At 46.2% G+C, this 24,860-nt stretch overlaps 1 protein-coding gene across 6 annotated transcripts in view; it reads right to left on the bottom strand.

Annotated features, from left to right (window-relative positions):
• Window positions 1–24,860, bottom strand: part of Ankrd6 (ankyrin repeat domain 6) — a 150,546-nt gene that overhangs the window by 57,388 nt on the left and 68,298 nt on the right. For 2 of the 6 annotated variants that reach the window (XM_021634899.2, XM_060373388.1), the window contains exons 1-2: window positions 5,053–5,693; window positions 1,216–1,478 (exon numbers count right to left, since the gene is read on the bottom strand). In XM_021634899.2, the coding sequence (XP_021490574.2) occupies window positions 1,216–1,335 (120 nt within the window). In that variant the 5' untranslated portion in view covers window positions 1,336–1,478; window positions 5,053–5,693. Of the gene's footprint in view, window positions 1–1,215; window positions 1,479–5,052; window positions 5,696–24,860 lie in introns of those variants that run through there. The other 4 variants (XM_060373389.1, XM_060373387.1, XM_060373385.1 and 1 more) reach the window with 4 other exon arrangements.

Consider the following 24,860-nt stretch of genomic DNA (forward strand, 5'->3'; position numbering starts at 1 on the left):
AGGCTCAGGTTACACTCACAGATCTCTGGGGCTCTACAGGCAACTGACAAGGCTTTCTCCCTCAAGACTAGTATGTAATACAGAGACTGCACATGATTGACTGAGTGGACAGCTGACCAGCATCTGGCCCAGAAAGTCAGAGCTAGGAGCAGATAATGCCATGTGGAAAATATGAAACCATGTCTCCACTGCACTGCTCGCTCTCGAGTGAAATGCAGGAGAGCTTCAGACTGGGACACCAAGGATGTAAGGTGTGCTTTCACCTGAGCGGAATTATCTTCAGTTTCCTCATCTCCAAAGTGAGGAGAAGAGAATATTCAAGTTCCTTCAGAACTTGAAATATAGGGAGCTATGATCTGAGAGTTAGGAATCTAAATTTCAGTCTCAGAGAAGTCTCAAATCACAGTGAAATATAGCATACATACATCTCCATTTGTGCAACAAAAGGTTAAGCCGCAACTAGTCTATCTCAGAATTAACTTTAAAGCATTTTGCAAAGCAATCCAGGGTGTTCTTTAAGTTACTCATGGTAACACTAACAGCTGGATACTTCTATTAACATTTCTTCAGCTATGCAGGGCCTGACTTACTTTGTTTGGTTTATTTTTTGCTTATTTTTGAGGCTATCTATATAGCCCTCCCCAATGCTGGCACAACCACACCCGCTACCGACTACCTTTCTTGAGGTCTTGATCTAAAACTGCCTTCAACCAACTGTTCCATGATCTGCCACCATATTGTCTGTTGAGGAGGGATGAGCAAAGTCTTGGAAAGCCCACGTGAAAACAGAGCCACAGCAGTCACGACTGTCATCTGGCCCAAGCTGTCAGATGGGGCAGTGAGACTACAATGGTGGCTTCCTGACCAAAGGATGGTCCTCCTTGCTAGGAGGCCTGCCTGACACAATTACTAGCTCCCGACCCCCAACCCCCACAGCCTCTGTGTGGGAACTTCTCCGGAGAGATATCTTGTCCGCTGGCTGCAAATGTGGGTGGGGAAAATTCATGTGTGATTTTAAAGACTGTCAAATGCAAATTACAAACTCTCATTTTTAAAATGACAATGAAAACATTTTCAATGCATCTTTTTTCCTCCCAAGTCTTCATCCCTTTACCAAAAGCCAGTTCTTTAAAAACTATGAACCGAACAACAGTTCTGCAGGCAAAAAGAGGTAAGCTATTCTCAAAGAACAGTTATGGCATTTTTCCTTGTTACCTTGGTAACCGCTACCTTGGCACCCTTGTTGATGAGCTGAACCACATTCTCTGCTTGGCCTTTGTACGCAGCTATGAGCAGGCGTTCTGAAAGCGCGGCGACCGCATCCTGCTGGCTCATGAATTAGGAGAGAAAGGGGTTCTCAGGAAAACAGGAGGTCAGTTCCTTCAGCTCCACATGCAGCCTCTGAACGGGGCTGGACTCCACAGCGAAAGGTGCTCAGGATCATGGGGATGCCTTTGTCACTACTCCATCTTCAGGTCCTAGAGAGTCACAAAACAAAGCGGCACTTAGCACACAGGGACAGACAGACCACACCTCTGCTGGCCTCAGGGTGCTCTTCTGGGAGCACAGCATGGGGGAGCGATGCTAAGGAGATAGGATGTCGAAAGCACACTTCCACGGCGTTTCAGAGTGGAAGACAGTAGAGTGTGCCTGTCTCTGTGCGTTCTCCCTCCTCAGGACCATTCTCACTGGATGGGCAGCACGGGGAGGCTGCACTTCTCCCCTGGGTGAAGGCCTGGTATAACACAGGGGTGGAGGCAGGAAAGGTGGGGAGAGTTAGGCAATTCTGTATTTAATTAATGATTTTAAAAGGGGGTGTCTGGCAGAGCGCCCTAGACACCCCTGGTCATATATATAACCTGTGCTGTGTCTGATCAACCTCACTCTGTGGGCCAGATCCCTGTGAACCCAGCATGGCTAACATGCGCCTTGGTAGGCAGGCTGTCTCTTAGAGGAGATGCCCTCCACACCTTAGCCCTGGCAAGCATGCTCTCCTGCACCCTCTCCTTTCTAAGAGTGCGCAGTCTCCTGAGTTCTAGAGGACTGAGCACAGGCCCACGCTGACCCCATCTCAAACTGCTGAAACCCTCCACCGTGTGAAGAAAAGGATGTCTCATGGAGTACAGCCAGCTCTAGTGACGCCAATTTAGGAGTCCCCACCCCCACACATACCCTCCAGTCTCTTTTTAACCACTTAGGACAAAGCCTCACGCTGCAGTGGTTTGAAGGTAGTAATGACAGCAGTAAATTTAACCCCCTTTCCTGAAAGGACGAATATGACTAGAACTCTAGACTCCACTCAAAGACCCCAAGTCAGGGGTACTGATCTCAGCTCTGCGGCAACAGGAGAAAGAAAGGAGTCTTCTGCGTTTAAAACATGTTTCTAGCAACCAGGGCGATGGCTCAGGGGTAGGCACTTGCTGCAAAGTCTGAAGATCTGAGCTCAGGCTCTGTACCCACATGATGGAAGGGGAAAACAGACTGCAGCAAGCTGTTCTCTGACATCTACATGGGCACCATATCTCTCTCTCACACACACACAAACACACACACAGAATCACTGTTCAAGCCAACATTTAATCATGTTTTGATGTTCAAGAATGTATGGGCTTCTTTCACAGTTGCTTCCAGAAACTTGATGATCATTTCCACCTCAGGTCATGTGGCCACTGACCCTGGGAGGCTGAGGTAGAGTCTCAGACAACTTCTACTCCCACAGCAGTAGGGAGTAGAAATGCCATTTCATCATAAGAAATCTAGCTAGATGCAAACACTGTAATTTTAGAAAGATAATTCCTACCAACCCCCAATCTAATATGACATTTCATATTGTTCTCCATCTGTTGCTCCAAATATGGGGAAAAGATAATAAGGAAAGAGAGAAAGAACCCTGGCAAGCCCAGTCTGTGCTCACTCACCAGGTCATCGGAAGCACGGTGCCCCAGCCAGACAGTCCTGAAATATGCATTTCCCTTCCTGTGCCGGGCATGGAGCCCAGGGCCTTTCATACACCAGGCAAGTGTGCTGCTACATTCCCAGCCCAGCGAAAGGACAGAGGTAAGACCTGAAGCAGTGACAGAAACAGCTAGAAATGCCTTTGGAAGGGCCAAAAGCCACATTTGGGGTGCTCTCTCTCCCTTCCTCCCTCTCTCTATCTCTTTCACTCACACACACATGGTCACTGGAAGGAGGCTTGTCTTTATCAATATACGGTGTATTGTTTCTTCTTATGCAGGTGGGCTGTGTCACAATCACATAAATTGCACTGATTTGTTGCTCCTTCAGCTCAAACACTGTAGAATCGCTCTGTCCCAAATGCAGGAAAATACCCAGCAAAACCAGTTGCCAAAAGGGCTCCCTCCCACCCGAAGGCCCTTCCCGTTTGCAAGTCCTCCCCTTTATCCACCCATTTGCTATCTCTGTGCACTTGGCTTTATCTGAGTCAAAGATGGCCTGCTTCGCACCACTTTCACCATCATTGCTAAATTCTCCCCAGTCTTCTCCAAAGCTTGCCTGAAAGGGTGAGGATCTCAGCTGCACTTTCGCTGTCACTCGCCCCATACCCACAGGGATCCAGCCCCCTTAGCAACAGACATGAGGTCCAACCAGCTTCCGTAAACCAATTGCCACTCCCATCCCAGCCACCTGACTCATGCAACAGATGCAGCCTCTCAGATAATGAGACTATAGGCAGAAGTTCTTATGGGTACAGCTGCAGGCTGAGATAGCTTCATTTAGATAATACCGGGTAAATAGCCCTATGCGAGTCCAGCCACCATCACTAAGCTATCTTTTTTAAACATAAAAACACCCCATTGATGAGAAAATACTCAAGTAGCAATGCCATTTCATTTTTTGCTTTTCTGTTGCAGCTGCGTAAGTACTCTCTTTACCTCCCCCACAGCACAGCCCACACACCCATAGGACAGTGGTCATTTACAACACATCTCGGATACGCCCCATCACCCCCAGCATGCCTGCACAGAAATCTGCCTGCAAGATAAGCAGCAGTAACGCCACCCCAGGTTATCCGTTCCTGTCTGCAGCCTACACCATCCCCTTGTACTTGGACATTTCAAAGTCATTCTCGATTCAGTGCCGGGATCATCTCGCTATTGAGACCTACACCAGCAGACGCTTTTCAAAAAGGGTGGGTGCATGGATTGCAGACGCCGAGCCCCCTCTGCTTCCTGTTCCCCTCATGGCCTCACTTGGAGAGGCTACTCTGCTCCCTGGGAACCAGCAAACTAGGCCAGATGGAGGCAGGCAGGGATAGGGAGGGATGGAGAACCCCGAGAGAGGGGAAGGAAATGTAAGGGTGTGCCCAGCCTGCAGCTCTGAGTTAGATCTCACTGATAACCTGTTGGGTGCCCGGCTGTCACAGCTTGGGCCTCTCATTAAGCCTGAGCTTCCTCTTCCAGTAGATAGCCATCTTTCAAGACAGCCTGGGTGCTGGAAGTGAGCAATCAGTCTGCCTCACACCTGCCAATCACATCCTTTGTCACAGTGTTCATTTCCAGAGTGCTCCAGAGGGAAAAGCTTAAAGGCAAACTTGCTGCCCGTTCTTTAGGCAGGAAGACAGACACAGCAAGTCCAGAGAGCACAGGGCACGCAGGCGGGGGGTGGGCTCCTAAGAGCCACCGCCTCCTGCCCTCCAAACCCTACCCCTTCTGCATTCAGTTTGCAATTTCTTTTGTCTCTTGCCACAAGGGTCAGAGAATTCCACAGATGTTTCACCTGTGAGGCTATAGTTGTTTTCCTGGGTTTTGTTTTTTGTTTTGTTTTGTTGTTTTTGCCCTGTACAGCAAAGAGTCTACGAGGTTTGATTTTTCTGCTTTATTGCTGATTTATAATCAAGTCTCCTGGTGCCAGTCAATATCTGAAAGCCACCACATTTAGTCTCCCCCCCCACACTACTCTAAAAGCGCCCTTCAAAGGAAAGTCTTCGGCAGGCATTGTGCAGGGCTCACCGAGTTTAGGCCACCAGAACCGTGGTTAGAGAGCACACATAGTTAGAATAACTAGCTTTATCCCCCCAGACAGATTACTCACACACAGAGCTGTCCTCTGCGCTCTTTCTGGAAACGCAGTCACTCCTTTCCTGGCAAGATCATGAGCTTCCCGGGGCTGCTGCTCCTGCGGCTCCCATTTACCTACAGCGAGGGAAAGTCTTCCTCCTCAGCCTCCTCTGCCGATGCATCACCAGCCTGTGAGGGCACCGTTCAGCTCCAGACGCTGCTCTTTGCCTCTGAGTGCTGGAGACTCAGATTTCCTGAGACTGCTCTCTCTCTTACAAACACAGGACCTGTACCACTGCCCAACAAGAGTCGGGAGAGACTCACAGCTGAGCAGAGTGCTACAGATGAGGGCTCCGATGATGGAGAAGCCAAGTTGGCAGCCGGGTGTGAAGGGGAGCCACGCAGGAAGGGATGAGAGGAGAACCGACAATCCTCACAGCTGGGGAAATGCTGGCATCCTGCGCAGTGACCCAGACACAGGCTGCTTCAGCAGAGTCCCATACAGGGGCTGCGGCGTCAGCAGCACAGACAGGGTCTGGCCGAGTGGCCACTGAGATGTCTGTGAACGCAATCTGCCCACAAACTCCCCCACAGTGTGTGCAAGGGAGCAGGGTGGAGGAGGTGGAGCGCTGAGCCCCTTCTGAAGCAGAAGCAGTACTCCTCCCGGCAGCACAGGTGTGTGTCTTCCTGCCCGCTTCCTCAAGCAACAGCAGCTTCCTACTGGAGACAGAAGGCTTTCATTTTGACTTGGGCCAGGACACCACGTCTTCCGTGTGAGGACAGGATTAGCGGTTCTAGAACTGGTAGACTAACTTGGCCACGAGCCCTCCGATCAACATCCTGACTCAGACCTCACCCCGATTCCCCTGAGGACAGCAGTTCCTGTGGCCATGGGGCTAGGATCCTGCTTCTGTCCTTTGGCACAGAAAGGTCAGACTGTAGATTCTGGCCTACACACTGCACAAATATGGAAATGTACCAGGGAAATAATTTGCCAAAAGACGGTAACAGCATCTTTCTCTTTTCTTTCTGACCATACACACATACATATGGTTGGTATATATTCCATACTAGCTCATCCAGAAACAATCACTACTCCTCTACTGCAATCACCACCGGGGGCTAAGTGAGAGCACAACAGAGATGAACATACTTTGATCCCTACTTTGAAGAAACTATTACCTCGCCACCGTAAACTCACAATGAAGACCTAAAACACCAGGTGCCAGAAACAAGGCACAGACCAGTGCAACCAGTTTAAAGTCTGTTGTCTCAAAGATCCAGGAGAGTTCCTGGTCCTGTTGTTCCTCCTAACACCACCTACTCCCCTGGCAGAGGCCATTCAGTACCAAGACACAGCAGAGGTCCTGCTCCTCCAGCCGCACCTTAGGCCACCACTGCAAAATAAGAGGGACAATATTTCCTGCTGTTACAAAGACAGGCAAATCCCAGTTACTGAATCATGGACCCACCTTGGCAGGAGACACAAAACAGCTGTTGCTATAGAAGTTGGGTGACAAATGTCTATTATCCGGAGAACCTGTGTCACACAGTTCCACTTTTAAAAAGCTGCTTACAGTTGCTAAGGGGTCCTACAAGAGCTGCAGATCCCATAAGAATAGAGGACATACCACCTAGACAACCTGTCCTTTCCAGATAAAGCAGGTCACAGCTCCAACCCTCAGAGACACCAGGAGTAAGATATGCGATTCTTCACTCTCCTTCCTCACACCACAGAGGGCCATAGCTCCTGGGACCTGAAGAGTTACTGGGCTGGAGGCTGCCCTTAGTAATCAACCCATCTGCACCAAACTGGCCTACACCACAGCCACTGCGAACTGTCACCCTTCTGGGTAGATCCACAGATGCTCAAGAAAAGACAGGAACATGTCCAAACCAACAAAGCCTCCCCTGAGGCCTGTCCACATGCATGTAATTACACTTGCCTCCTTTTAAATCTTTGATCAATTTCTTTGGCTTTTCATTTACTTTGTGATGTTCTAAGTTTATTTATTGAATATGACAGCAAAAAGAACAACAGAAACTGGGAGAGAAGTCGTTCCTCTTTGGTGGCCAAGGCAAGTGTTGGAGGTAGGGCAGATGCAGGCATGGGCGATACAGTACAGGGAGGGTGTTCTGAAGGACTGCAGAATTAAGGACACAGAGAAAAGTAACAACTGCCACCAGAGAGCTTTTAACTCAAGGGCAATGACCAGAGATGACACCGGGTAAATTAGGCGGTGGCATTTTTTACACCATGTCAAGGAAACTGTAGTGCCTAGTAGTGGGAAGTTAGTATACAGGATTGGAATGGGGTGCTCCCTCTCCCTGGAACACTGACATTTCTCATTACCAACAGGCTTATACACTCTCATGGTGCTATGCGCATGGCTTACTTTCTCTTCTTGTCCTTTGTACAGTTATTTTGTCTTTCATGCCAGCAGAGACAGGTGGATCTCTGTGAATCAGAGGCCAGCCTATGGATTCTGATAGGGCTCACCCTTTTACATAGCACCTTTTCTGTCACAGAGCTCAATGGGAAACTTTGACCAATGCCCCATACCTGCATCCACCATTAAAGTATACAGAATAGCTCCGCTGTCCTAAGAACCCCTTGGCCTTCAAGTTCTACACAGCTCTGCCTTTCCCATAATGCCACAGAGCTGGAAGCAGACAATTCTTTCACCTTTTCAGATTGGCTATTTTACACTAGCAATAACTATTTAAGCTCCATCTCCCATATATTTTCATGGTTTGAGAGCCAAGTTTTTTGTTTTTGTTTTTGTTTTTTATTGGTGAATAATATTCTATTGTATGGATATACCACAGGTTGCTTCTCCATTCATCCCTTGAAGGGCATTTTGGTTGCTTGCAGAGTTTGGCCACTATGCATGAAGCTTCTATAAACATGCATGCAGGGCATTCATCTCACTCAGGGAACACCAGGATGTTCAAAAACCAATCATACCACACAGCAAGGCTGAGTTCTGAGGAGCCATTGTTCGGTACTCCTGGTGCTGTTACGCTGGTCTAACTCCAAGCTCAATGATATCATTTTAGCTCCCACCTTATACAATTTCTCCATCCCAGTGTACACTACAGCCACCCTTCCCTCACCAAACGCTGTCCTTCCTTAGACTGTGCCCTGCTTTGTCCTCTACCATCCATGATTGTCTTTTTCTTTCACTGAAGCTCTTCTCTTGCTGGGGCCTTAAACGTTGCAGGTCCTGGAGCGTCTTGGTTTCCTCCTCCTCCTCTCTTTTCCTCCTCCTCCTCCCTACTGCCATATCCTCTTCTGCTGCCTAGAAACAGATCTCTCTGAGCTGCTACTTTAGCCTCATTCATTTTTTTCTGAAGCTCTAGATTTAACAGGCATTTTACTTGGATACTCCCTGTCAACATCCTTCAAAACCTCTTCCTTTTCTTGTGTCTCCATCTGATAAGGACCCCAGTTTTCATCTGTCAGCCTGCTTCCCTTATTCGAAATCTTTCCTCATTTTCTCTTCCCCCCTCCCCAGACCCTGCAGTAAATCACCAAATGCTCTGATTTGAAAGAGTAAGGAATGGAAATGCAGAATAAAGCTTTGAAGTCAGACTTCCGGAGCTGCAATTTCAGCTCCACCATTTACTTCGGGCAGCTTTCTAAATGACTGTTTCCTTGTGCATGCTAGCAGATTGTACCTCGCTGGCTGGAGGCTTTGGCGCACTATAGGACATCTGGCAGCTGTGCTCAGAGAGATAAGTAGTTACTCTCAAAAGGTCCTTGCTCTGTCTTTTCAGACTACACTGCCTGGATATGGTACTTGCTGATAGCTGGTCTTTAATCTGCACTGAAAATGTTTTCTGAAGTCCCATCCGTGATGACCTAAACGTAGAAAGCACACTGAGTGAGGTAAAGCAGGTTTCAGCTTGTATATGGAAATCTGCTTCCATAAATGAGTCTGTACCTAGTGAGAAAGAGAAGCCAGACCAAACTCATATCAGGATTCCAATAGTGGGTGTATTTTGGCTTAAAATGTATCTTCAATTAAATAAAACTGTACAAAAGTAAACACAGTCTGGACACAGAATCGCTGGGACATATTAAACTTAACTCCCAGGACAACTAAGTCATTGAGTTAACAGCAGTCACGTTCTCCGTCCTCTCACCTGGGTCTGAGACCAGTGAGCCTCTGACAGACATGTTTCCCTATTAGGTGTGTCACTGTTAGTGGAAGGAGGTGATGAGAAATGAAGTCTTCTACTTCAAAATGCTTCAAGATGGCAAAGATAGGGAACAGACCATGAGCTGACACTCGGAAGGAAGTGACATCCTGTGTCACTATACAGATGTGTGTGTGTGTGTGCGCATACCTGCATGTGCTCATGTGGAGGCCAGACTCAATGTTAGTGTCTTCCTCTGTTGCTCTCCACCTTATTTTTTGAGGCAGAGTCTCTCACTGTCTTACCAATTTGGCTAGGTTGGCTGACCGGCAAGCCTGGAGCATCCTCCTGTCTCTACACCACCCCCAGCTGAGGTAACAGAGGCATACTGCCACACTCAGTGTTCACGTGGTTACTGAGGATCCAAATTCAGGAGCTCATGCATGCACAGCAGGCGTTTCACCTAACACGGAGCCATCTCCATAGCTCCTGGTACCGGTTGTGTTCTCTGTGGACTTCTCTATCTTTCTGGTCTAAGAATGTTTTATGTGACAGAGTGTTCACATAAAGGCTAGAGGCTCTGCTAATTACAGGACTTGCACATTGAATCATTCGCCATGCTGGTCTCCTTGTCTCTAGCCCTGACTACTCCTTCCTCCACTGCAGTCTCTCTTCACAGTATACTTGTGGCCATGTTCTTCCTTAGCTTGTAACGCCCAGATACACATCCCTCCAAAGTCCAGGGATATACAAATCTATTATGGTCTGCCGCCACTTCTAATTCCAGCCCCTTCTGACACCCCTCACCACATTCTGCTTCCCAGCTTAGCTACAGGGGTATTTAGGGTATCAAAATGCACCCTTGTGCTATTTTTGCTTCTATCTCTCTGTACACCCCAACCCCCCCTCCTCCATGTCTTATTCAAAGGTGGCCTCCTCTCAGGAGATTCCTCCAGTCCTTCTCTGTTCCCTGGGTTCCCATGGCCCAATTCATACAAGGCAGAAATTCTAGCTCTGCCATTTATCTTGGATCAATCATTCTCTCTCTCTCTCTCTCTGTCTCTCTGTCTCTCTGTCTCTCTCCTTCTTTCTCCCTCCCTCCCTCCTTTCTTCCTTCCTCATCTGCCCCTTGATATAGGATCTCATATAGCCCAGACCAGCCCTATACTAGGGATAGTATACAGCTAAGTTAGTCTTGACCTTCTGATTACCCTGCCTCTACCACCCATGCATTGGGATTACAGGTGTGTACCCCATACCTGGCTAGGAAAGTACATTTTAAACCTCACTGTCGTACTTACCAAACTAGAACATGGTTGAGTCATTAGTAACAGCCTCTCTTAGTACTTTTTTACTCAAAAGCCCTCTCCATCTGCCTCTCCTTTGAAAGAAACTGCCCTGGTCAGAGAAAGTTCTGGGGTATAAGATGCAGAGTTAGAGGAGGGTGAGAAGGCTGAGTTATGAAGGGTTGGTCTTGCAGAGGACCCAGGTTCAATTCCCAGCACTTACACAGTGGTTCACAACCATTTGTAACTCCAGTTCCAGGGGATCCAATTCCCTTGGACACTGAGTGTGCATGCTGTACAGACATACATGCAGTCAAAACACCCATACATATAAAAAATATATAATAACAATTTTAATGATTAAAGGAAATTAATGATTAATGATACAACCCAGTGGTAAAATACTTGTCTAATATACTGAAAACCCTGAGTTTGATCCTTAGCACATTGATAATCGTAATAAATTACTATAATAAGTAATAACTTATTATAAGTTATATACTTATAAGTATATCAGTTATTATAAGTTATATACTTATAAGTATATAAGTACTATACAATAATAACAACAATATACTATACTAAAAATACGCTATGTAAATAATAATAAGTATTATTATTGTTACACTATTGGGGTTTAGACTATGTTTCCCTGAATATTTCCCTCCAGACACAGAAGCCTATGAGGCTGAAATTCTTGAGCATTCCTCCTGTGCACAATCTCTTTCCTCTTGGCCTCTGAGCCTTTCCACACTCAGCCCATGTTTCATTCCTGTCTGTAATGTCATCACAAGCACACAGCCTAGCACCTAATGCAGGCAGAAGACATGCTCAGAAGAGATGAACACTTTACCCAGGAGAATTACAGCCTCTCAGAGAGCAAGCGCCTTCCCTTATTTTTTCTTATGTCCAAATAATAACTAATGTTGTATGACTCCTCAAAAACTTTACCATGTTTTGTTTTTCTTTTAATCTATTGGATTAGTCCATTTCCTTGACATCATGATTACAACAGCAATAAACACAGATGCTCAAGTGCCTCTGTGCTAGAATATGTAGTCCTTTGGTTGTATGAGCAGGGGTGATATATGAAATTTGCAGGAAAATGGATGGATCTGGAAAGTATAATATTAAGTGAGGTCACCAAATCTTAGAACCACATGCTTTTCCTCATGCATAGTACTAGCCGAAAATGTATGTATTTGTGTTCATATTTGTCTCTGTGTGTGTCTACAGATATAATGTATATATGCAAACAGGCATTAAGTGTAAATGAAGTCTAAACATGGAGAAAGAAGATGGAAAAAGAGCCACATTAGGTGATGACCAAGGATAGGAATGGGCAAAAAGGCATCCTAATTGACAGATGCAGCTTTGACAGAGTTATTACAGAAATATTAACTGGTGCCAGTGAGGGGACTTATGGCCAGGAGGGAAGAACAGTGTGTGTTGCAAGGGGTGGGGAGTCATCTCTCATCACACAGAACTTAAGAGGAGATTAAATACAGGAACTTCTAGATCCAGGCCAGAGGCAACTATTCAGGAAAAACATACAACACATTAAAAAAAAAAAAAAAAAAAAGCAGAAGCCAGCACATATCTGGGAGGGACTGAGTGGTAGCCCTGAGGCTCCTGGGTCCCTGGTGTGTGGTACTTTCAGGCCTTGAAGGAAGCCTCTGTCCCTGGGGGAATGCATAGAAGAAACACTGCTGAAAAGCTGTTACAGGAGCACCGACTCAGTGGGTGTGGCTTTATGCTAATACTGTCCAGCTCCTGCACAGTCAGATGTCCAGACCTAAACTATACAGACTCTATCTGTACCACATTAGCAGAGGACTGCATAGTCCAGCTGCTCATTTCTCTGCCAAGATGGGCTGAGGCGGGATGGGAGGGTCTGCTTAAATAGTGCACCCACAAACTGGTCTTCCAATCTGGGTAGGTTACTGACTTCCTTGGGCTCTCACATCCTTGTATAGCAAATAAGAGTAGCTACTGACTTTATAGGGCAGCCAGCACAACCCATACAATAGGGGATAGCAAACATCTCAGAGACGGTACTCTATATGAATATGAGGGGTGCATATCTGAACGTGAAGTCAGGAGTAAGGAAGCTAACATCTCCAATTAACTTCCAAGGCTGTCCCAACATTTGCTCCTGACTGGATCCCTTATCCTACCAAATACAGTTAACAAGTCCACAGGGCTGCCCCAGGAACGCATTGGGACTTGGTCCTTCTCAGCACACAGCACAGTGGTGTTAGGCTTCAGCACAGAGCTTTGCTTCAATCAGCTCTCCTGGCAAAGACGGGGATGAAGACAAGGAGAGCTAGCCATCAGGTGGTTCTTTCCCAACATCATCACACACTGATGATCAGACAAATGTATGCATGGGACATACTCAGGAAGATGCTCTCTGAGGTGGGTGGGCTCTGACCTCAAGGAGGGAAGGCAGAGTTACATAGAGGGCTTCCCAGAATTCCCTACCCTGACGTCAGCTCAGATGCACAGTCAGCATCTTCCTAGCCCAGGTTATTCATGGGGCTCTCTTAGCTCAAGCTGTCTTTTAAATTACATATTGCTCAGGCTGTAAGCTCCAGATGTAGATGAACCACGGGCAGTAAGAAAACACACGACAAATACCAAATGATCACATCAGTTACTTCATGAATTATTGAAAATTAAAATTCTGCCACATCAGGCTAGAGGGAAGAGTCAGCAGATAAGAGCACTAGCAGCTTTTCCAGAAGTCCTGAGTTCAATTTCCAGCACCCACATGGTGGCTCACAACCGTTTATAACTCTCTGTAGCCCCATGGGATCTACTTCCCTCTTCTAGTGTGCAGACACATATGCAGAAGAATAAAAAACACCCCTATATGTAAAATACATACATAAATTATTTTTAATTGTATTCTTTAAGATTTATTTTATGTTTATGAGTGCTCTATCTGCATGTACACCTGCACGCCAGAAGAGGGCATCAGATCTCATTATAGACAGTTGTGAGCCACCATGTGGGTACTAGAAATTGAACTCAGGACCTCTGGAAAAGCAGACGGTGCTCTTAACTACTGAGCCATATCTACAGCCCCCATAAATTATTTTTTAAAGAGAAACTTAACCCTGTAAAAGAAAAAACTCTCCACATCTTTGCAAAGACCATATACCACTGTGAGCAGTGTTAATAGAAATGACCCTGGCCTTAACCTGCTTATTCTATGCCCAGAATTAATCCCAGAGATGTTCATTCCCAAGAGTTTTCAACAAACTTAAAATAGTCCTTTCCGTCAGTATAGTCTAATTATTGCCACGGTCAAATTACTTCTACAATGAAAATACACTTAATAAGTTCAGCTTTGAGAGTCTTCAGGAGACAACCTGGAGAAAACACCCATTTCAGGTCAACCTGAGACATGACAGAGCTTCAGACTGCTCTTTGCACAGTGGCAGGTTAACCCTGAACCTTTGTTCGTTTGATTTTTTTTTTTTTTTCATAGAAAGAGGCTTTGCTTTCTCTCAGTGAGAAAATCTAGGTTCCCTTTGAGAGCTAACAGCTCTCTGTCAGGCTTGCCTCCGAGGCTCTCAGAGTTGAAGGACTCACCCGTGGGGAAGGTCCACAGGGCCCCTCCAGATAGGGACTCCAGTCTGGAAGTCCTTCCTCCCAACACCCTGACCAGAAGTGCTACATACACTATAACTTAGCATCAAATGTCCAGCAGCTGGGGGGGGGGGAGGGGGATACAACACTAGGAACCGTACCTTTACATGTTACCCTATCAAATTAGGTATGAAGAATACTTGAGTATATTCCAGTGGAAGAAGAGAATGACAGACAGAAACAGGAACGTCCCTATACAAGTCTTATGCTTTCTGGCCCACCCACAAGGCTCTGCGCTACACTTACATATAGCTCCGACTGTCACTAGATTTTCAAAATCAAAGAAACAAAGCTCCAGAGGAAAAGTAGCTCTTTCTCACAGCTGAACCTTCCCGCCCAAAGGAGAACAGTTCTAAAATGCTGCCTCAGAAACTACTCTAAGCATTTCATTTTTTAAAAATGTCTGGGTGCCTGTGCACAGACGCCTTCAAAAGCCAGAAAAGGATGCCTGATCCCTGGAGCCAGGGTCACAGGCATTGTGAGCTGCCTGACATGGGTGCTAGGAAATGAACTTGTGTCCTCTGGTACAGTAGCAAATGCTCAACCTCTGGGCCATCTCTTCAACTGTGCATTTTATTTTATAATCCAAGAACATTCAACAGTTTTCAAGAAAAAGTCTAGTTAACTCAAAGAACCATCACAGGAATATCACCTGTATGTATATGTCTAAGTGAGCTGAATTCATGTACTTACACAGACTGGTACATAATGTTCTCAGTAGCATTACTCGTAACAACCAAACAGAGAAAACAACTGTCAACCAATAAAGTAGGGGACAGCAGCATCGTGTACCTTACTCATCCAAAGCAGATAGAGGACTAAGCGCTCATGTCATCACAGCAAACTAAGTAGAAAGACAGCCATAAAGTATCACATGCTGTAAATACCATCCCACTACCTCCCCAGATCAGCGAATCCAAAGATGGAAGAAGAGTGGCTCCCAGCGAAAGGGGAGGAGGTGGGGACCTCTGCCAATGGCTAACAACTTTCTTTTAGGGCAAATGAACATGTTCTAAAATTAGTGATGATGACTCACCTTTGTGACTATACTGAAAAGCAATGAACTGCATCCTTTAGAAGGATGAGGTAGAGCTGCAAAATATATCTGTTTTAACAGAGAAGTTCAGTACTGCATAGTTACAACCAAGCACACAGGAGTTTAAGTATAATCTGTTGCACTTTGATTGCTGTAGGCAAGCCATTTAAATCATCTATTCCTCAGTTTTCTCCTCTGCAAATGAGGATGATAGTAAAAGAATTATTAGTATGGGTGCTGTGAGAGCAAATAAGAAAGTAAGATGTTTGCAGTAAAGATGAGTACACAGAAAGTACCCAACAAAATTAACATGACAGAAACAGTAGAAACTGGCTCCCAGGCAGCTCACCTTTTGACATTTCTGGGATGTATTCCCTGAGTTCTACCAGACCCAATAAAACGTGTGATTGTGATATATATATCTATATCACAGTATGTAAAGAGCCAAGCTGGAGCAGATTTGCTATTCAAAAGAGGAAAATATTGCAGTCTAAGAAAAGACATCCACAAGCAAAAAAATGCCAGCCATCACTGAGGAGACGGCCCTGATGCTCCCACAGCCTCAACCTAAGCTTCTAGGTTGCTGCCTCAGACACATGGGAACAAATCACTGTGTTTTGGCTTCCCCACTCCTCCTGCTGCTCAGATGCAGGCAACACCAGGGCTGCAGGCCAGAGAAGAGGAACATTCACCAGCAGACCTTGACTCCTTTCACTCAGCATGGCCGGCAGGAGAAACGCATGGGATCGGGGCTCCCTACCTCCAGGGCACAACTCTTGCCAGATCAGACACTGCCTCCTGTACCTACTTTAATTTGTTGCTGCAACACATTATATGGAACTCCCAATTGATAGCTGTTTCAACAGTCTCTCTAGAAGATTGCTTAAAAGTGATATATGTAGGGGCTGGAGAGATGGCCCGGCTGTGAAGAGGCACTGGCTGCTCTTGTGGAGGTCCTGAGTTCAATTTCCAGCACCCACATGGTGGTCTCTTCTGGCATGCAGGTAAACATGCAAATAGAGAACTCATACATAAACACAAATAAATAAACAAGTGAATAAATAAATAGGCAATACATCTTAAAAAAAAAAAAAGGAAAAAAAGAAAAGGCCCAGCACTCAAGAGGCAGGGACTAGTGCATCTCTATGAGTTCAAGGCCAGCCTGGTCTATAAGTTCAGGACAGTCAGAGCTACAAAAAGAAACCATGTCACAGAAAACAAACAACAAAGATGGTACCTCAGCCCTCAGCCATTAATCTTGTAATTTCCAAGGACAAAAGAAAAGCTGCCTGCAGGCCTGACCCTCTTCAGCCTGTGGGGCCTCCAAGCACAGTAAGATACTCTTGGTAACAAGCATTTCCTGCACTTTGCCTAGTTCCCTTTAGCTGCTGTTGCTACAACTACTGACTGGTAGAACTACAAAGCCTTGTGCCTGGAATGGAGCCTCACCTGGGGTGGAAATACTCTGACAGTGGAGAAGGCACCCTGTGTGGCACCTTTGCCATAACCTGGAGAGGCGGAGAGTTCGCATAGATGGCACCCCAAGACTTGTACCAGGACAATCAAGAAATCCCAGACTTCTGAACTCCCAAATCCCAGAAACTTTCTGGATCAGCAAAAGTGGCTTCTGATTCCCTAGTGACCCTCAAAGAGAAGCTGCTACATTAGGCCAGGTTTTCTTCTTCAAAATCTTCCTACCACATCTTAGGCTTTTATTGAGGTGACGAGACGCCACGATCATGGCAACTCTTGTAAAAGAAAGCATTTAATTGGGGCTGGCTTACAGGTTCAGTTTAGTCCATTACCATCGTGGTGGGAAGCATGGCCGCCTGCAGGCTGACATAGTGCTGGAAAAGAAACTGAGTTCCAGCTACATCTGGAGGCAGGCAGCAGGGAGAGGGAGAAAGATGGGGGGAGAGAGACAGAGGCAAAAACAGAGACAGAGACTGGGCCTGGCTTGAATATTTGAAACCTCAAAGCCCACCCCCAGTGACACACTTCCTCCAACAAGGCCATACCTCCCAATAGTGCCACTCCATATGAAGCTATGGAGGCCATTTTCGTTCAGACAATCACACACCCTGAATAATAATTAGGCCAAGTCTTAGCACATCTCAGAGAAATGGAGGACCCACTCAAGCACAGGACGGTATACCAAATGGCTACAGAGCTGCTGTTTGTACTGGCTGCAAAAGAGATGGAGCAGAGGAAGGCTCTTCTGCCTCCCTTGGGCTTTGTGGATTGGTGTCCATGCACAGACACCGGAAGCCACTCCACATGTACTGGGATCAAAGCCTGGTCTGACAAGAGCTGAATAGGGGTGCTGGAACTACCTTGGCAGGATATTGAGGAGGGAGTCAGAAGGCGCAGAGGTGGGTGTGCTGGGTGGAGTTTTTACAAGACACAATAAGAACCTAGCACCTGACTGACCCCAGCTGGGCAGAGCACTAAGCACGGATTCGCTGAAATGCTCTGCTGTGTTCATGGTAAAAGACTCTGTCATGGCTTTGGGCCTTGGAACTAAGAGATGACAGACAGTATGACTCAAAAGCAAAGGCCAATCAGTGACAACTATTCATATAGTCTATTCATATTCATATTCATCACAGACTATATGAACAAAGTACCATGAGTGACAGCAAGGCCAGGATGGCAGTCAAGATGCTCTGATGGTTAGGGGTCCAGGACAGTGACTAACTGGCCATAGAAAATTTGGTGAACAACAACTAAGGCATTACTGGACATTTTGGCAGGAGGGGCAGGGGCTGGAGATGTGGCTCAGTAACAGTGCATTCTGCAATAGCATAAGGATCTGAGTTGAGATCCCAGCACCCATTGCTGTGGGGGTGGAGGCAGCAGCATCTCTGGGGCTTAGTACTCTCCAGCTTAGCTTCAGGTTTAGTGAAAGAGCCTGCCTCAAGGGAATAAGATAGTGACAGAGCAGGACACCAGACACACATGTAGAGCCATGTGCACCACACCATGTGCAAGTGTGTGTGTATATACTACGCAACGCACACATATACAAACACACAAAAAAGGAGCAAAAAGAGAGTTTATGTCAGCTGCGGCAATCAAAATCCTCTGTGTTGTGTTGGGGATGATAGTTGGAACCCATCAATTGGGCTAACTTATTCCCAAGTAACCTGCTTTCCTGTGTGAGGCAGCAGTCAGTAACCAGCATCCAACATCTGGCTTTCACCAGGCCTGGCATTTCTGTTATTTAGTGACTTGAGTTCTGTCCAATATCAAGCAGGCTTAATGTAAAACACCAGAACATCCCAAGAACAAATAGGCATCTGGCAAGTCAAAATTGAGCCATTAAGAGTTACTCACTTTGAGGAAATAAACATCCCACTCTTCACACAAAGTTACATTCTTTTTAATGCCCAGAAACAGGTGTGAAACAGAAAGTCCCACCACTCTCTGAAACTGAAGTTCAGTGAAGGCTCTCATTAGGAGTACTTGTGAGAGCTGAACAGCGCTGGCACATGCCTTTAAGGCCAGCACTAGGTAGACAGAGGCAGGAGGATCTCAGACTTCAAGGTCAGCCTGGTCTACAGTGCTAGTTCCAGGACATCCACAGCTGCACAGAGAAACCCTATTTTAGAAATTTCCTCCTCCTAAAAAAAAAAAAAGGAATACTTATGAGGTAATTTTTTTCTGGTCTGTGGAATGATTTTTCCCAATTACTTTTACTGGAGATCTTAAATAATTTGGATCTTAGAGCCTACCTAAACAGTAACCATTAAATTTCTGAGGATGAAGAATCACGTCTACTCTATCTACTCTCTTGTGGTCACCACACTGTGCAGAGAGTAGACACTCTAATAGCCGGTGAACCACCTAGAACAGTAGTACAGAGCAAAGCCTTTTGCTAATGGCAGGAAGATTTTCATGTTTTATCCTATCTCCTCCTCAACTCACGGTGATCAAACATGGATATAATGAAGCTTGTATTTCCAATGGTATTTCTCAGTCTAGAAGCATGGTGGCGACTGAGGAAGGAATGACAGGGTTAGGATCTGATGCAGTGCACGTTCAGGGAGCTAACAGATCCCTGTGATGGTCATCAGCAGGTGAGGCCAGTGGGAAGCACTTGCTGCCAAATGCACACCTGAGGGAAGGAGCTCCTGCAAGCCGTCCCCTGACTTCACGGAGGAGGAAGCAGCAGCAGACCTGGACACTGTGCATCTCCTGCAGGGAGCACACAGAAAGCAGGTTCACAGTGACAGTCGCCACCCCAGGGGATTACTGGGGACACCCCGCACCCAGCCAAACAAAGTCAGTTTCTATTATGTGCATAAGTCCAATGAGACAGAACACGTAGTTCCTGGAGCATGTCTATTCCTGTCTTGCTGCTTTATCATCATCATTTCTAATTTGTTACATTTTGAAATGTTTGTAAAACATGGTACTAGAAAAACCGAAGCAGAAAAATATACAAGTTTCAAATTTTTGGTTCAGATTCAAAGTGATAAAATATGTGGAGCATATGTCAATAAATATAACTTAACAAAAACAGGGAAAAACTATAAAATTCACATATTGTGCTGGTTTTGAATAAGATCGGTCTCCATAGGATCACATATTTGAAGGCCTAGGAGTAGGTGTGGCCTTGTTGAAAGAAGTGTGTCACTGGGGTGGGCTTGGAGGTTTCTAGGGCCCAAGCCAGACCCAGTGGCTCTACCTCTTCCTGCTGCCTGCAGATCCAGATGTAAAACTCTCAGCTCCTTCCAGCACCACGTCTGCCTGCCTGCCTGCCACCGTGCTGTCATGATGATGATAAACTGAACCTCCGAACTGTAGGCCAGCCCCAATTGAATGTTTTCCTTTATAAGAAACGCCTTGGTCATGGTGGCTTCTCACATCAAAAGAACACTCACTAAGATATATACACATCCATTAACAACTTAGATGCAGACAATGAAGGGTAACTTGTTATTATACAACTTCTGCCATTCTTAAGTTGTAACTCAAATTTGACCTAGAAGATGAAGTGACATTCACTTATCTTAAATGGTAACACACATGCACGTTGGGGGTTTTAAAATTGCTTCTTTGTTGTTTGTTTTTGAGACAGGATCTCACTATGTTCCTAGCTGGCCTGGAACTCATTAAAGTAGACCAGGCTGGGTCTACTTTAGACCAGCATCTGCCGGCCTCTTCCATCCTGAGTGCTGGGATTAAGGGCACGCACCACCATGACCAGCAAGGCAAAAGTCCAGTCCTCACTGCAGCAGGAACATGTTTTCGTGTATTCTGCGGCTGGGCTCAGGGAGGAGTTGAGGCAAATGATCATCTGCACTGCAGTACATAGACTAACACAGTACACTCGTCAGTAAAACCAAACACAAGGTCTACTTCTGCACTGATCTTTTGGTGTGTGTGTGTGCTGGGTTCTTACTATTTTACTCTTCCTATCTGAGCTGTCAAAATACAGTATCCAGGGAAAATGCATACAGCCCATGGCCTCAGAATCTTCAGACCAGGTATTTTTCCCAGGGTAGTTAACACTTGGCTATTCTTTAAAGATTTTTAAATTGATTCCATGTGTACGTAGGCGTGCCTGCATGAGTTTCCTTGCACACCCGTGGAGAGATCAGAGGGCATCTGATCCCCTTGAGTGGAGTCTCCAGAAGTTGTGAGCTGCCTGATGTGAATGCTGAGAACCAATCCTAGGTCCTCTGCAGGAGCAGTAAGCCTTAACCACTGAGCCACCTCCCCAGCCCCAATCTTGAATACTTTATCTAGTTTTATATTATGGACATTTGTGGCTTATTACTTACAAATATCTAATGAAAGCCAAAGATATACAGTCCATTCCTGCTTCCTAAATCGAGACACCATTAGGCCTCAGGAAGGGATTTAGCAATCAGTACTTACACTGCAAACAAGGTTAATCATTAGGAAACTTTAAATATACATTCTGTTTTAATGAATGGTATTAAGGCAGTGATTGTGGAACCATGTTCTTGCTTAATTTGTTTAATACTTTAAACATCTTAGACTCTTTTCCCTAAAGAAACTGCCTGCCCCACTTACCAGGCCGGAGTACAGACAGTCCCAGTAGTGGTTTGCCAGGATCAGCAAGGTCCGCCCTCCTCCCTGCCAAGAGTGTAGCACCAGCTAACCAGGTGGAGCAGAATGGGGTGGAAATGAGGAGCCTTCTCAGCTCCCCACCTTCCTGGGACCTGAGCAGGCCTCAGTGGCTCAGATGTGCCAGTCCCTACTCAATCCACTTGGGCTTCCTTCGTATTACATGCTTATATAGCAGCCTAGCCGCTCAAGCCCTGGCCCTGGAGATCAGGGAGACAGCAGGAAACGTGTCCATGTTCAGAGGGCACTGGTGAGCACCCAAACATCGCACTTAGAAACACTTGTCAAGACAATGAGCTGGATATGAGATAGTGAGAGAATGCAAAACTAGGACCTGAAGACTGACGTAAATGACCACTCTGTTCATCAAAATCACGTTATACAAGCATTGTCCAGGCAAAAGCAAGAAACTGTCATTCTCTCCCTCCTAGGGGGGAGAACACATTTCGACAGCTGTGAATGTGCAGGTAGTGTGGAGGCTTGGACTCAGGCATGTTAGGCAAAAGTCTTAGTTTCTGTGCTGCAGTAAACACTGACCAAAAGCAACTTTGGGAGGAAGGAGACGCAAAGGCAGGAAATAAAAGAGAAACCATGGAGGAATGCTGGCTCTAGATTCGCCATAGCACATAGAACGTCAGAGCACAGTCATCAGTAAAACCAAAGGTGCTCGGCCACCTTTCTTTTTTATTTATTGCACGGATGTAGACTATTTGTCTGCATTGTCTGTGAGTCACATGCACACCTGGTGCCTCAGGAGGACAGAAGAGGGTAGCAAATGATCACCTGGGACCAGAGTTACAGAGAGTTGTGAGTGGATATGTGGGTTCTGGGAATTGGACCCAGATCCCCTGGAAGAGCAGCCAGTGCTATTAACCATTAAGCCACTTCTCCATGTGACAACTTTCTTTTTCATTTTTAGAGACAAGGTCTCACTATGTAGCCTTGCCTGATCTGGAATTTGCCATCTAGACCAAGCTGGCCTGGAACTCACAGAGATATGCCTGCTTCTGCTTCTGAAGTGCTGGGATAAAGGCCTATACCAGCAAGCCTGGTTAAAGCAGCTCTCTTATGCCTCCTAGAACCACCTGCCCAGGGTATCACACAGTCCAGTGGCTCCTCCTGCATCAATTAGCAATCAAAAAAATGCCCTACAGACATGCGCAATCTGATGGAGGCAAGTCCTTGCCATGTTCGCTGGTGTGTCAAGCTGACATCCAGGATCGGCCACCATAGTAAACCTCTACTGAGCAGCACCCACCCATAGCCCACTTATTTTTCTATGTCCCTTCTTCAAGCTAAGAAAAGACCTCTTGTGCAAATAGGTTTTTGTTCTGCTTTGCTTTGATGTGACAAAGGCAACAACCAAAAGCTGTACTCCTCACATATTCGTCTCTCCTTTGGATGGCAGGAAGGATATTAGGGTGACAACCAGAACCAACTCAGTGGCCAGAGACAAATGCTTCAAGTCAGCCATGAAATTGCCTGATTGTCTTTGCAAATTAAACTTTCCCAGCAGTCATATTGCAGTGCAGAATTAATATGTGACTTGGAACGAGAGAGAAAGACCTTCCCATCATCTGGGGAATTAACACTTCTGGGTGTCAGCTCTGTAATGTAATACAATACAATAGCCATTTAGACAATTATTCATCATATATTCAGGATGAACAGTTGGACTCCAAGTAAACCTGACGGATATATAGCCTCAAAGTAGACACACCTTCTACAGAGATGGGGTATATAGCTGAGTGGTAGAGAGACTGTGAGAGGAAAAAAAAGGGAGGGGGGAGTGACTTACAAATATTCCATAAAACAGAACAATGATTATTCACAATGTCAACCCTGAGTTATCAGCAAAATGAAACGTATTGTTGGCAAGAGAGGCAATTAGGGTCTGGAGTAATGGCTCAGGGGTTAAGAGCACTTGCTGTTCTTACAGAGGTCCCAAGTTGGGTTCCCTGCACCCATGTTAGGTGGCTTACACCTACCTGGAATTTCAGCTTCAGGGAATCAGACGCCCTCCTTTGCCTTTGCAAGCAGAAGATAGATAGAGCCTCAAAACAGAGACACCTTCTACAGCTGTATGTGTTACATAGACACACACAAACAAGTAAATGAAATTAAAACTAATCTCATATAAGACAAACAATGGACCTACACTTGGGCTGGATTTCAGAAAATTAAATCTTTAAAAATGTGCATGTGTAGTAGGCGTGGTGGGGCACGCCTTTAATCCCAGCACTCTGACGCAGAGGCAGGCAAATTGCTGAGTTCTAGGCCAGCCTGGACTACAAAGTGAGTCCAGGATAGTCAGAGCCTGTTACACAGAGAAAGCTGGTCTCGAAAAAATAAAAAATAAAAATAAAAAGCATGTGTGTATATACTCGCATACAGGCTCACACCTGAATGTGGAGGCCAGAGGCCAGCCACACATGTCCTTGCTTAGGCGCTGTTCAGTTTTCTTTGAGACACCATCTGTTGCTGGCCTGCAGCTTACCATCGGTGAGATAGAGAGATCTCCCTGTGTCCCTGTCCCCAGGACTGAGAAAGGCAGTGCAGCTACAGCCTAAGTCAGCCTCCATTCATGTCACTCCACAGTCAGGAAGCAGAAGGCAATGAATGTGCCCATTCCACGAGTCACTCCCTTCCTTCACTCAAACAGTCCAGGATCCCAGACAGCGCATGGACCCACCCACCATGGAGAAGGTCTTCCACCTCAATTAACACAATCAGGATAATTTCCCTCAGGCCTGCCCAAAGTCTCCCTGATTCTAGATTCTGTCAGGGTAACTGTGGGGAGATAAGCCTTCTGGAGGCCTGTAGGAATGGTGAGTGAGGTGTCAGTAGCTCCTCTGGCTCCTCAGACAATCCTGACCCATTGCACACAGTGTTGATCTACTAGGGACTCCCAGCACACTAAGAACCCTCAAAATTGATCCGAGGCCAGGATAGGACTGCTTCCCCTTCTTTAAGGAAGTCTCATGAGGTGACACCGCCCCCGCCCCCACCCCCATTTCCTTATAGTTGCACCAACCTGATTGCTATTGGTGCTTGAGGCTGGCATGGATGGTCTGACTGGCCTTCTATCCTATAAAGGCTTACACACTGCACAATAAAGTTAGATCCGCACCTTGAGTCTGGTCTCCGGAGACTCATTCCTGGGATTCTGCATGGGCTCGTCACCACTCACCTGTCCTCCCCCGATTCCTGATCCTCATGGTGACAATTAACACAAAGCTTCAGACAGTTTCTCCGGGGTAATACCAGAAGGCACTGTACATTGTGGACATTGAATTGCTACCTATCTCCTTTGGTTTTGTCAGATCAATGTCTGGCCTTTGCTGAGTGCCACACAGGCTGGCTAGCAGTTTTTTTAATTCTCTTGAGGTCTAGCCTTTTTAAAGCTGCTAACAGGACCCCTGCAGCGGCGTGCCCAGTCCTGAAGTGTGCAAGTGTGACTAACGTTTTCTAGACAGTGTTTTTCTATGTAGGGGAAGAACTAGCACCTTGTAAGCACCCACTGCTCTCCTTCTCTGAATGAGCCTTGTGCAACCAGCAAAACCAATAAGCTCCCTGTGCTCATGAGCCTAGAATCTGTTGGGGAGGCCTGAACCTGAAGAA

This window comes from Meriones unguiculatus, chromosome 20 (assembly GCF_030254825.1).
Source record: "Meriones unguiculatus strain TT.TT164.6M chromosome 20, Bangor_MerUng_6.1, whole genome shotgun sequence".
NCBI lineage: Eukaryota > Metazoa > Chordata > Mammalia > Rodentia > Muridae > Meriones > Meriones unguiculatus.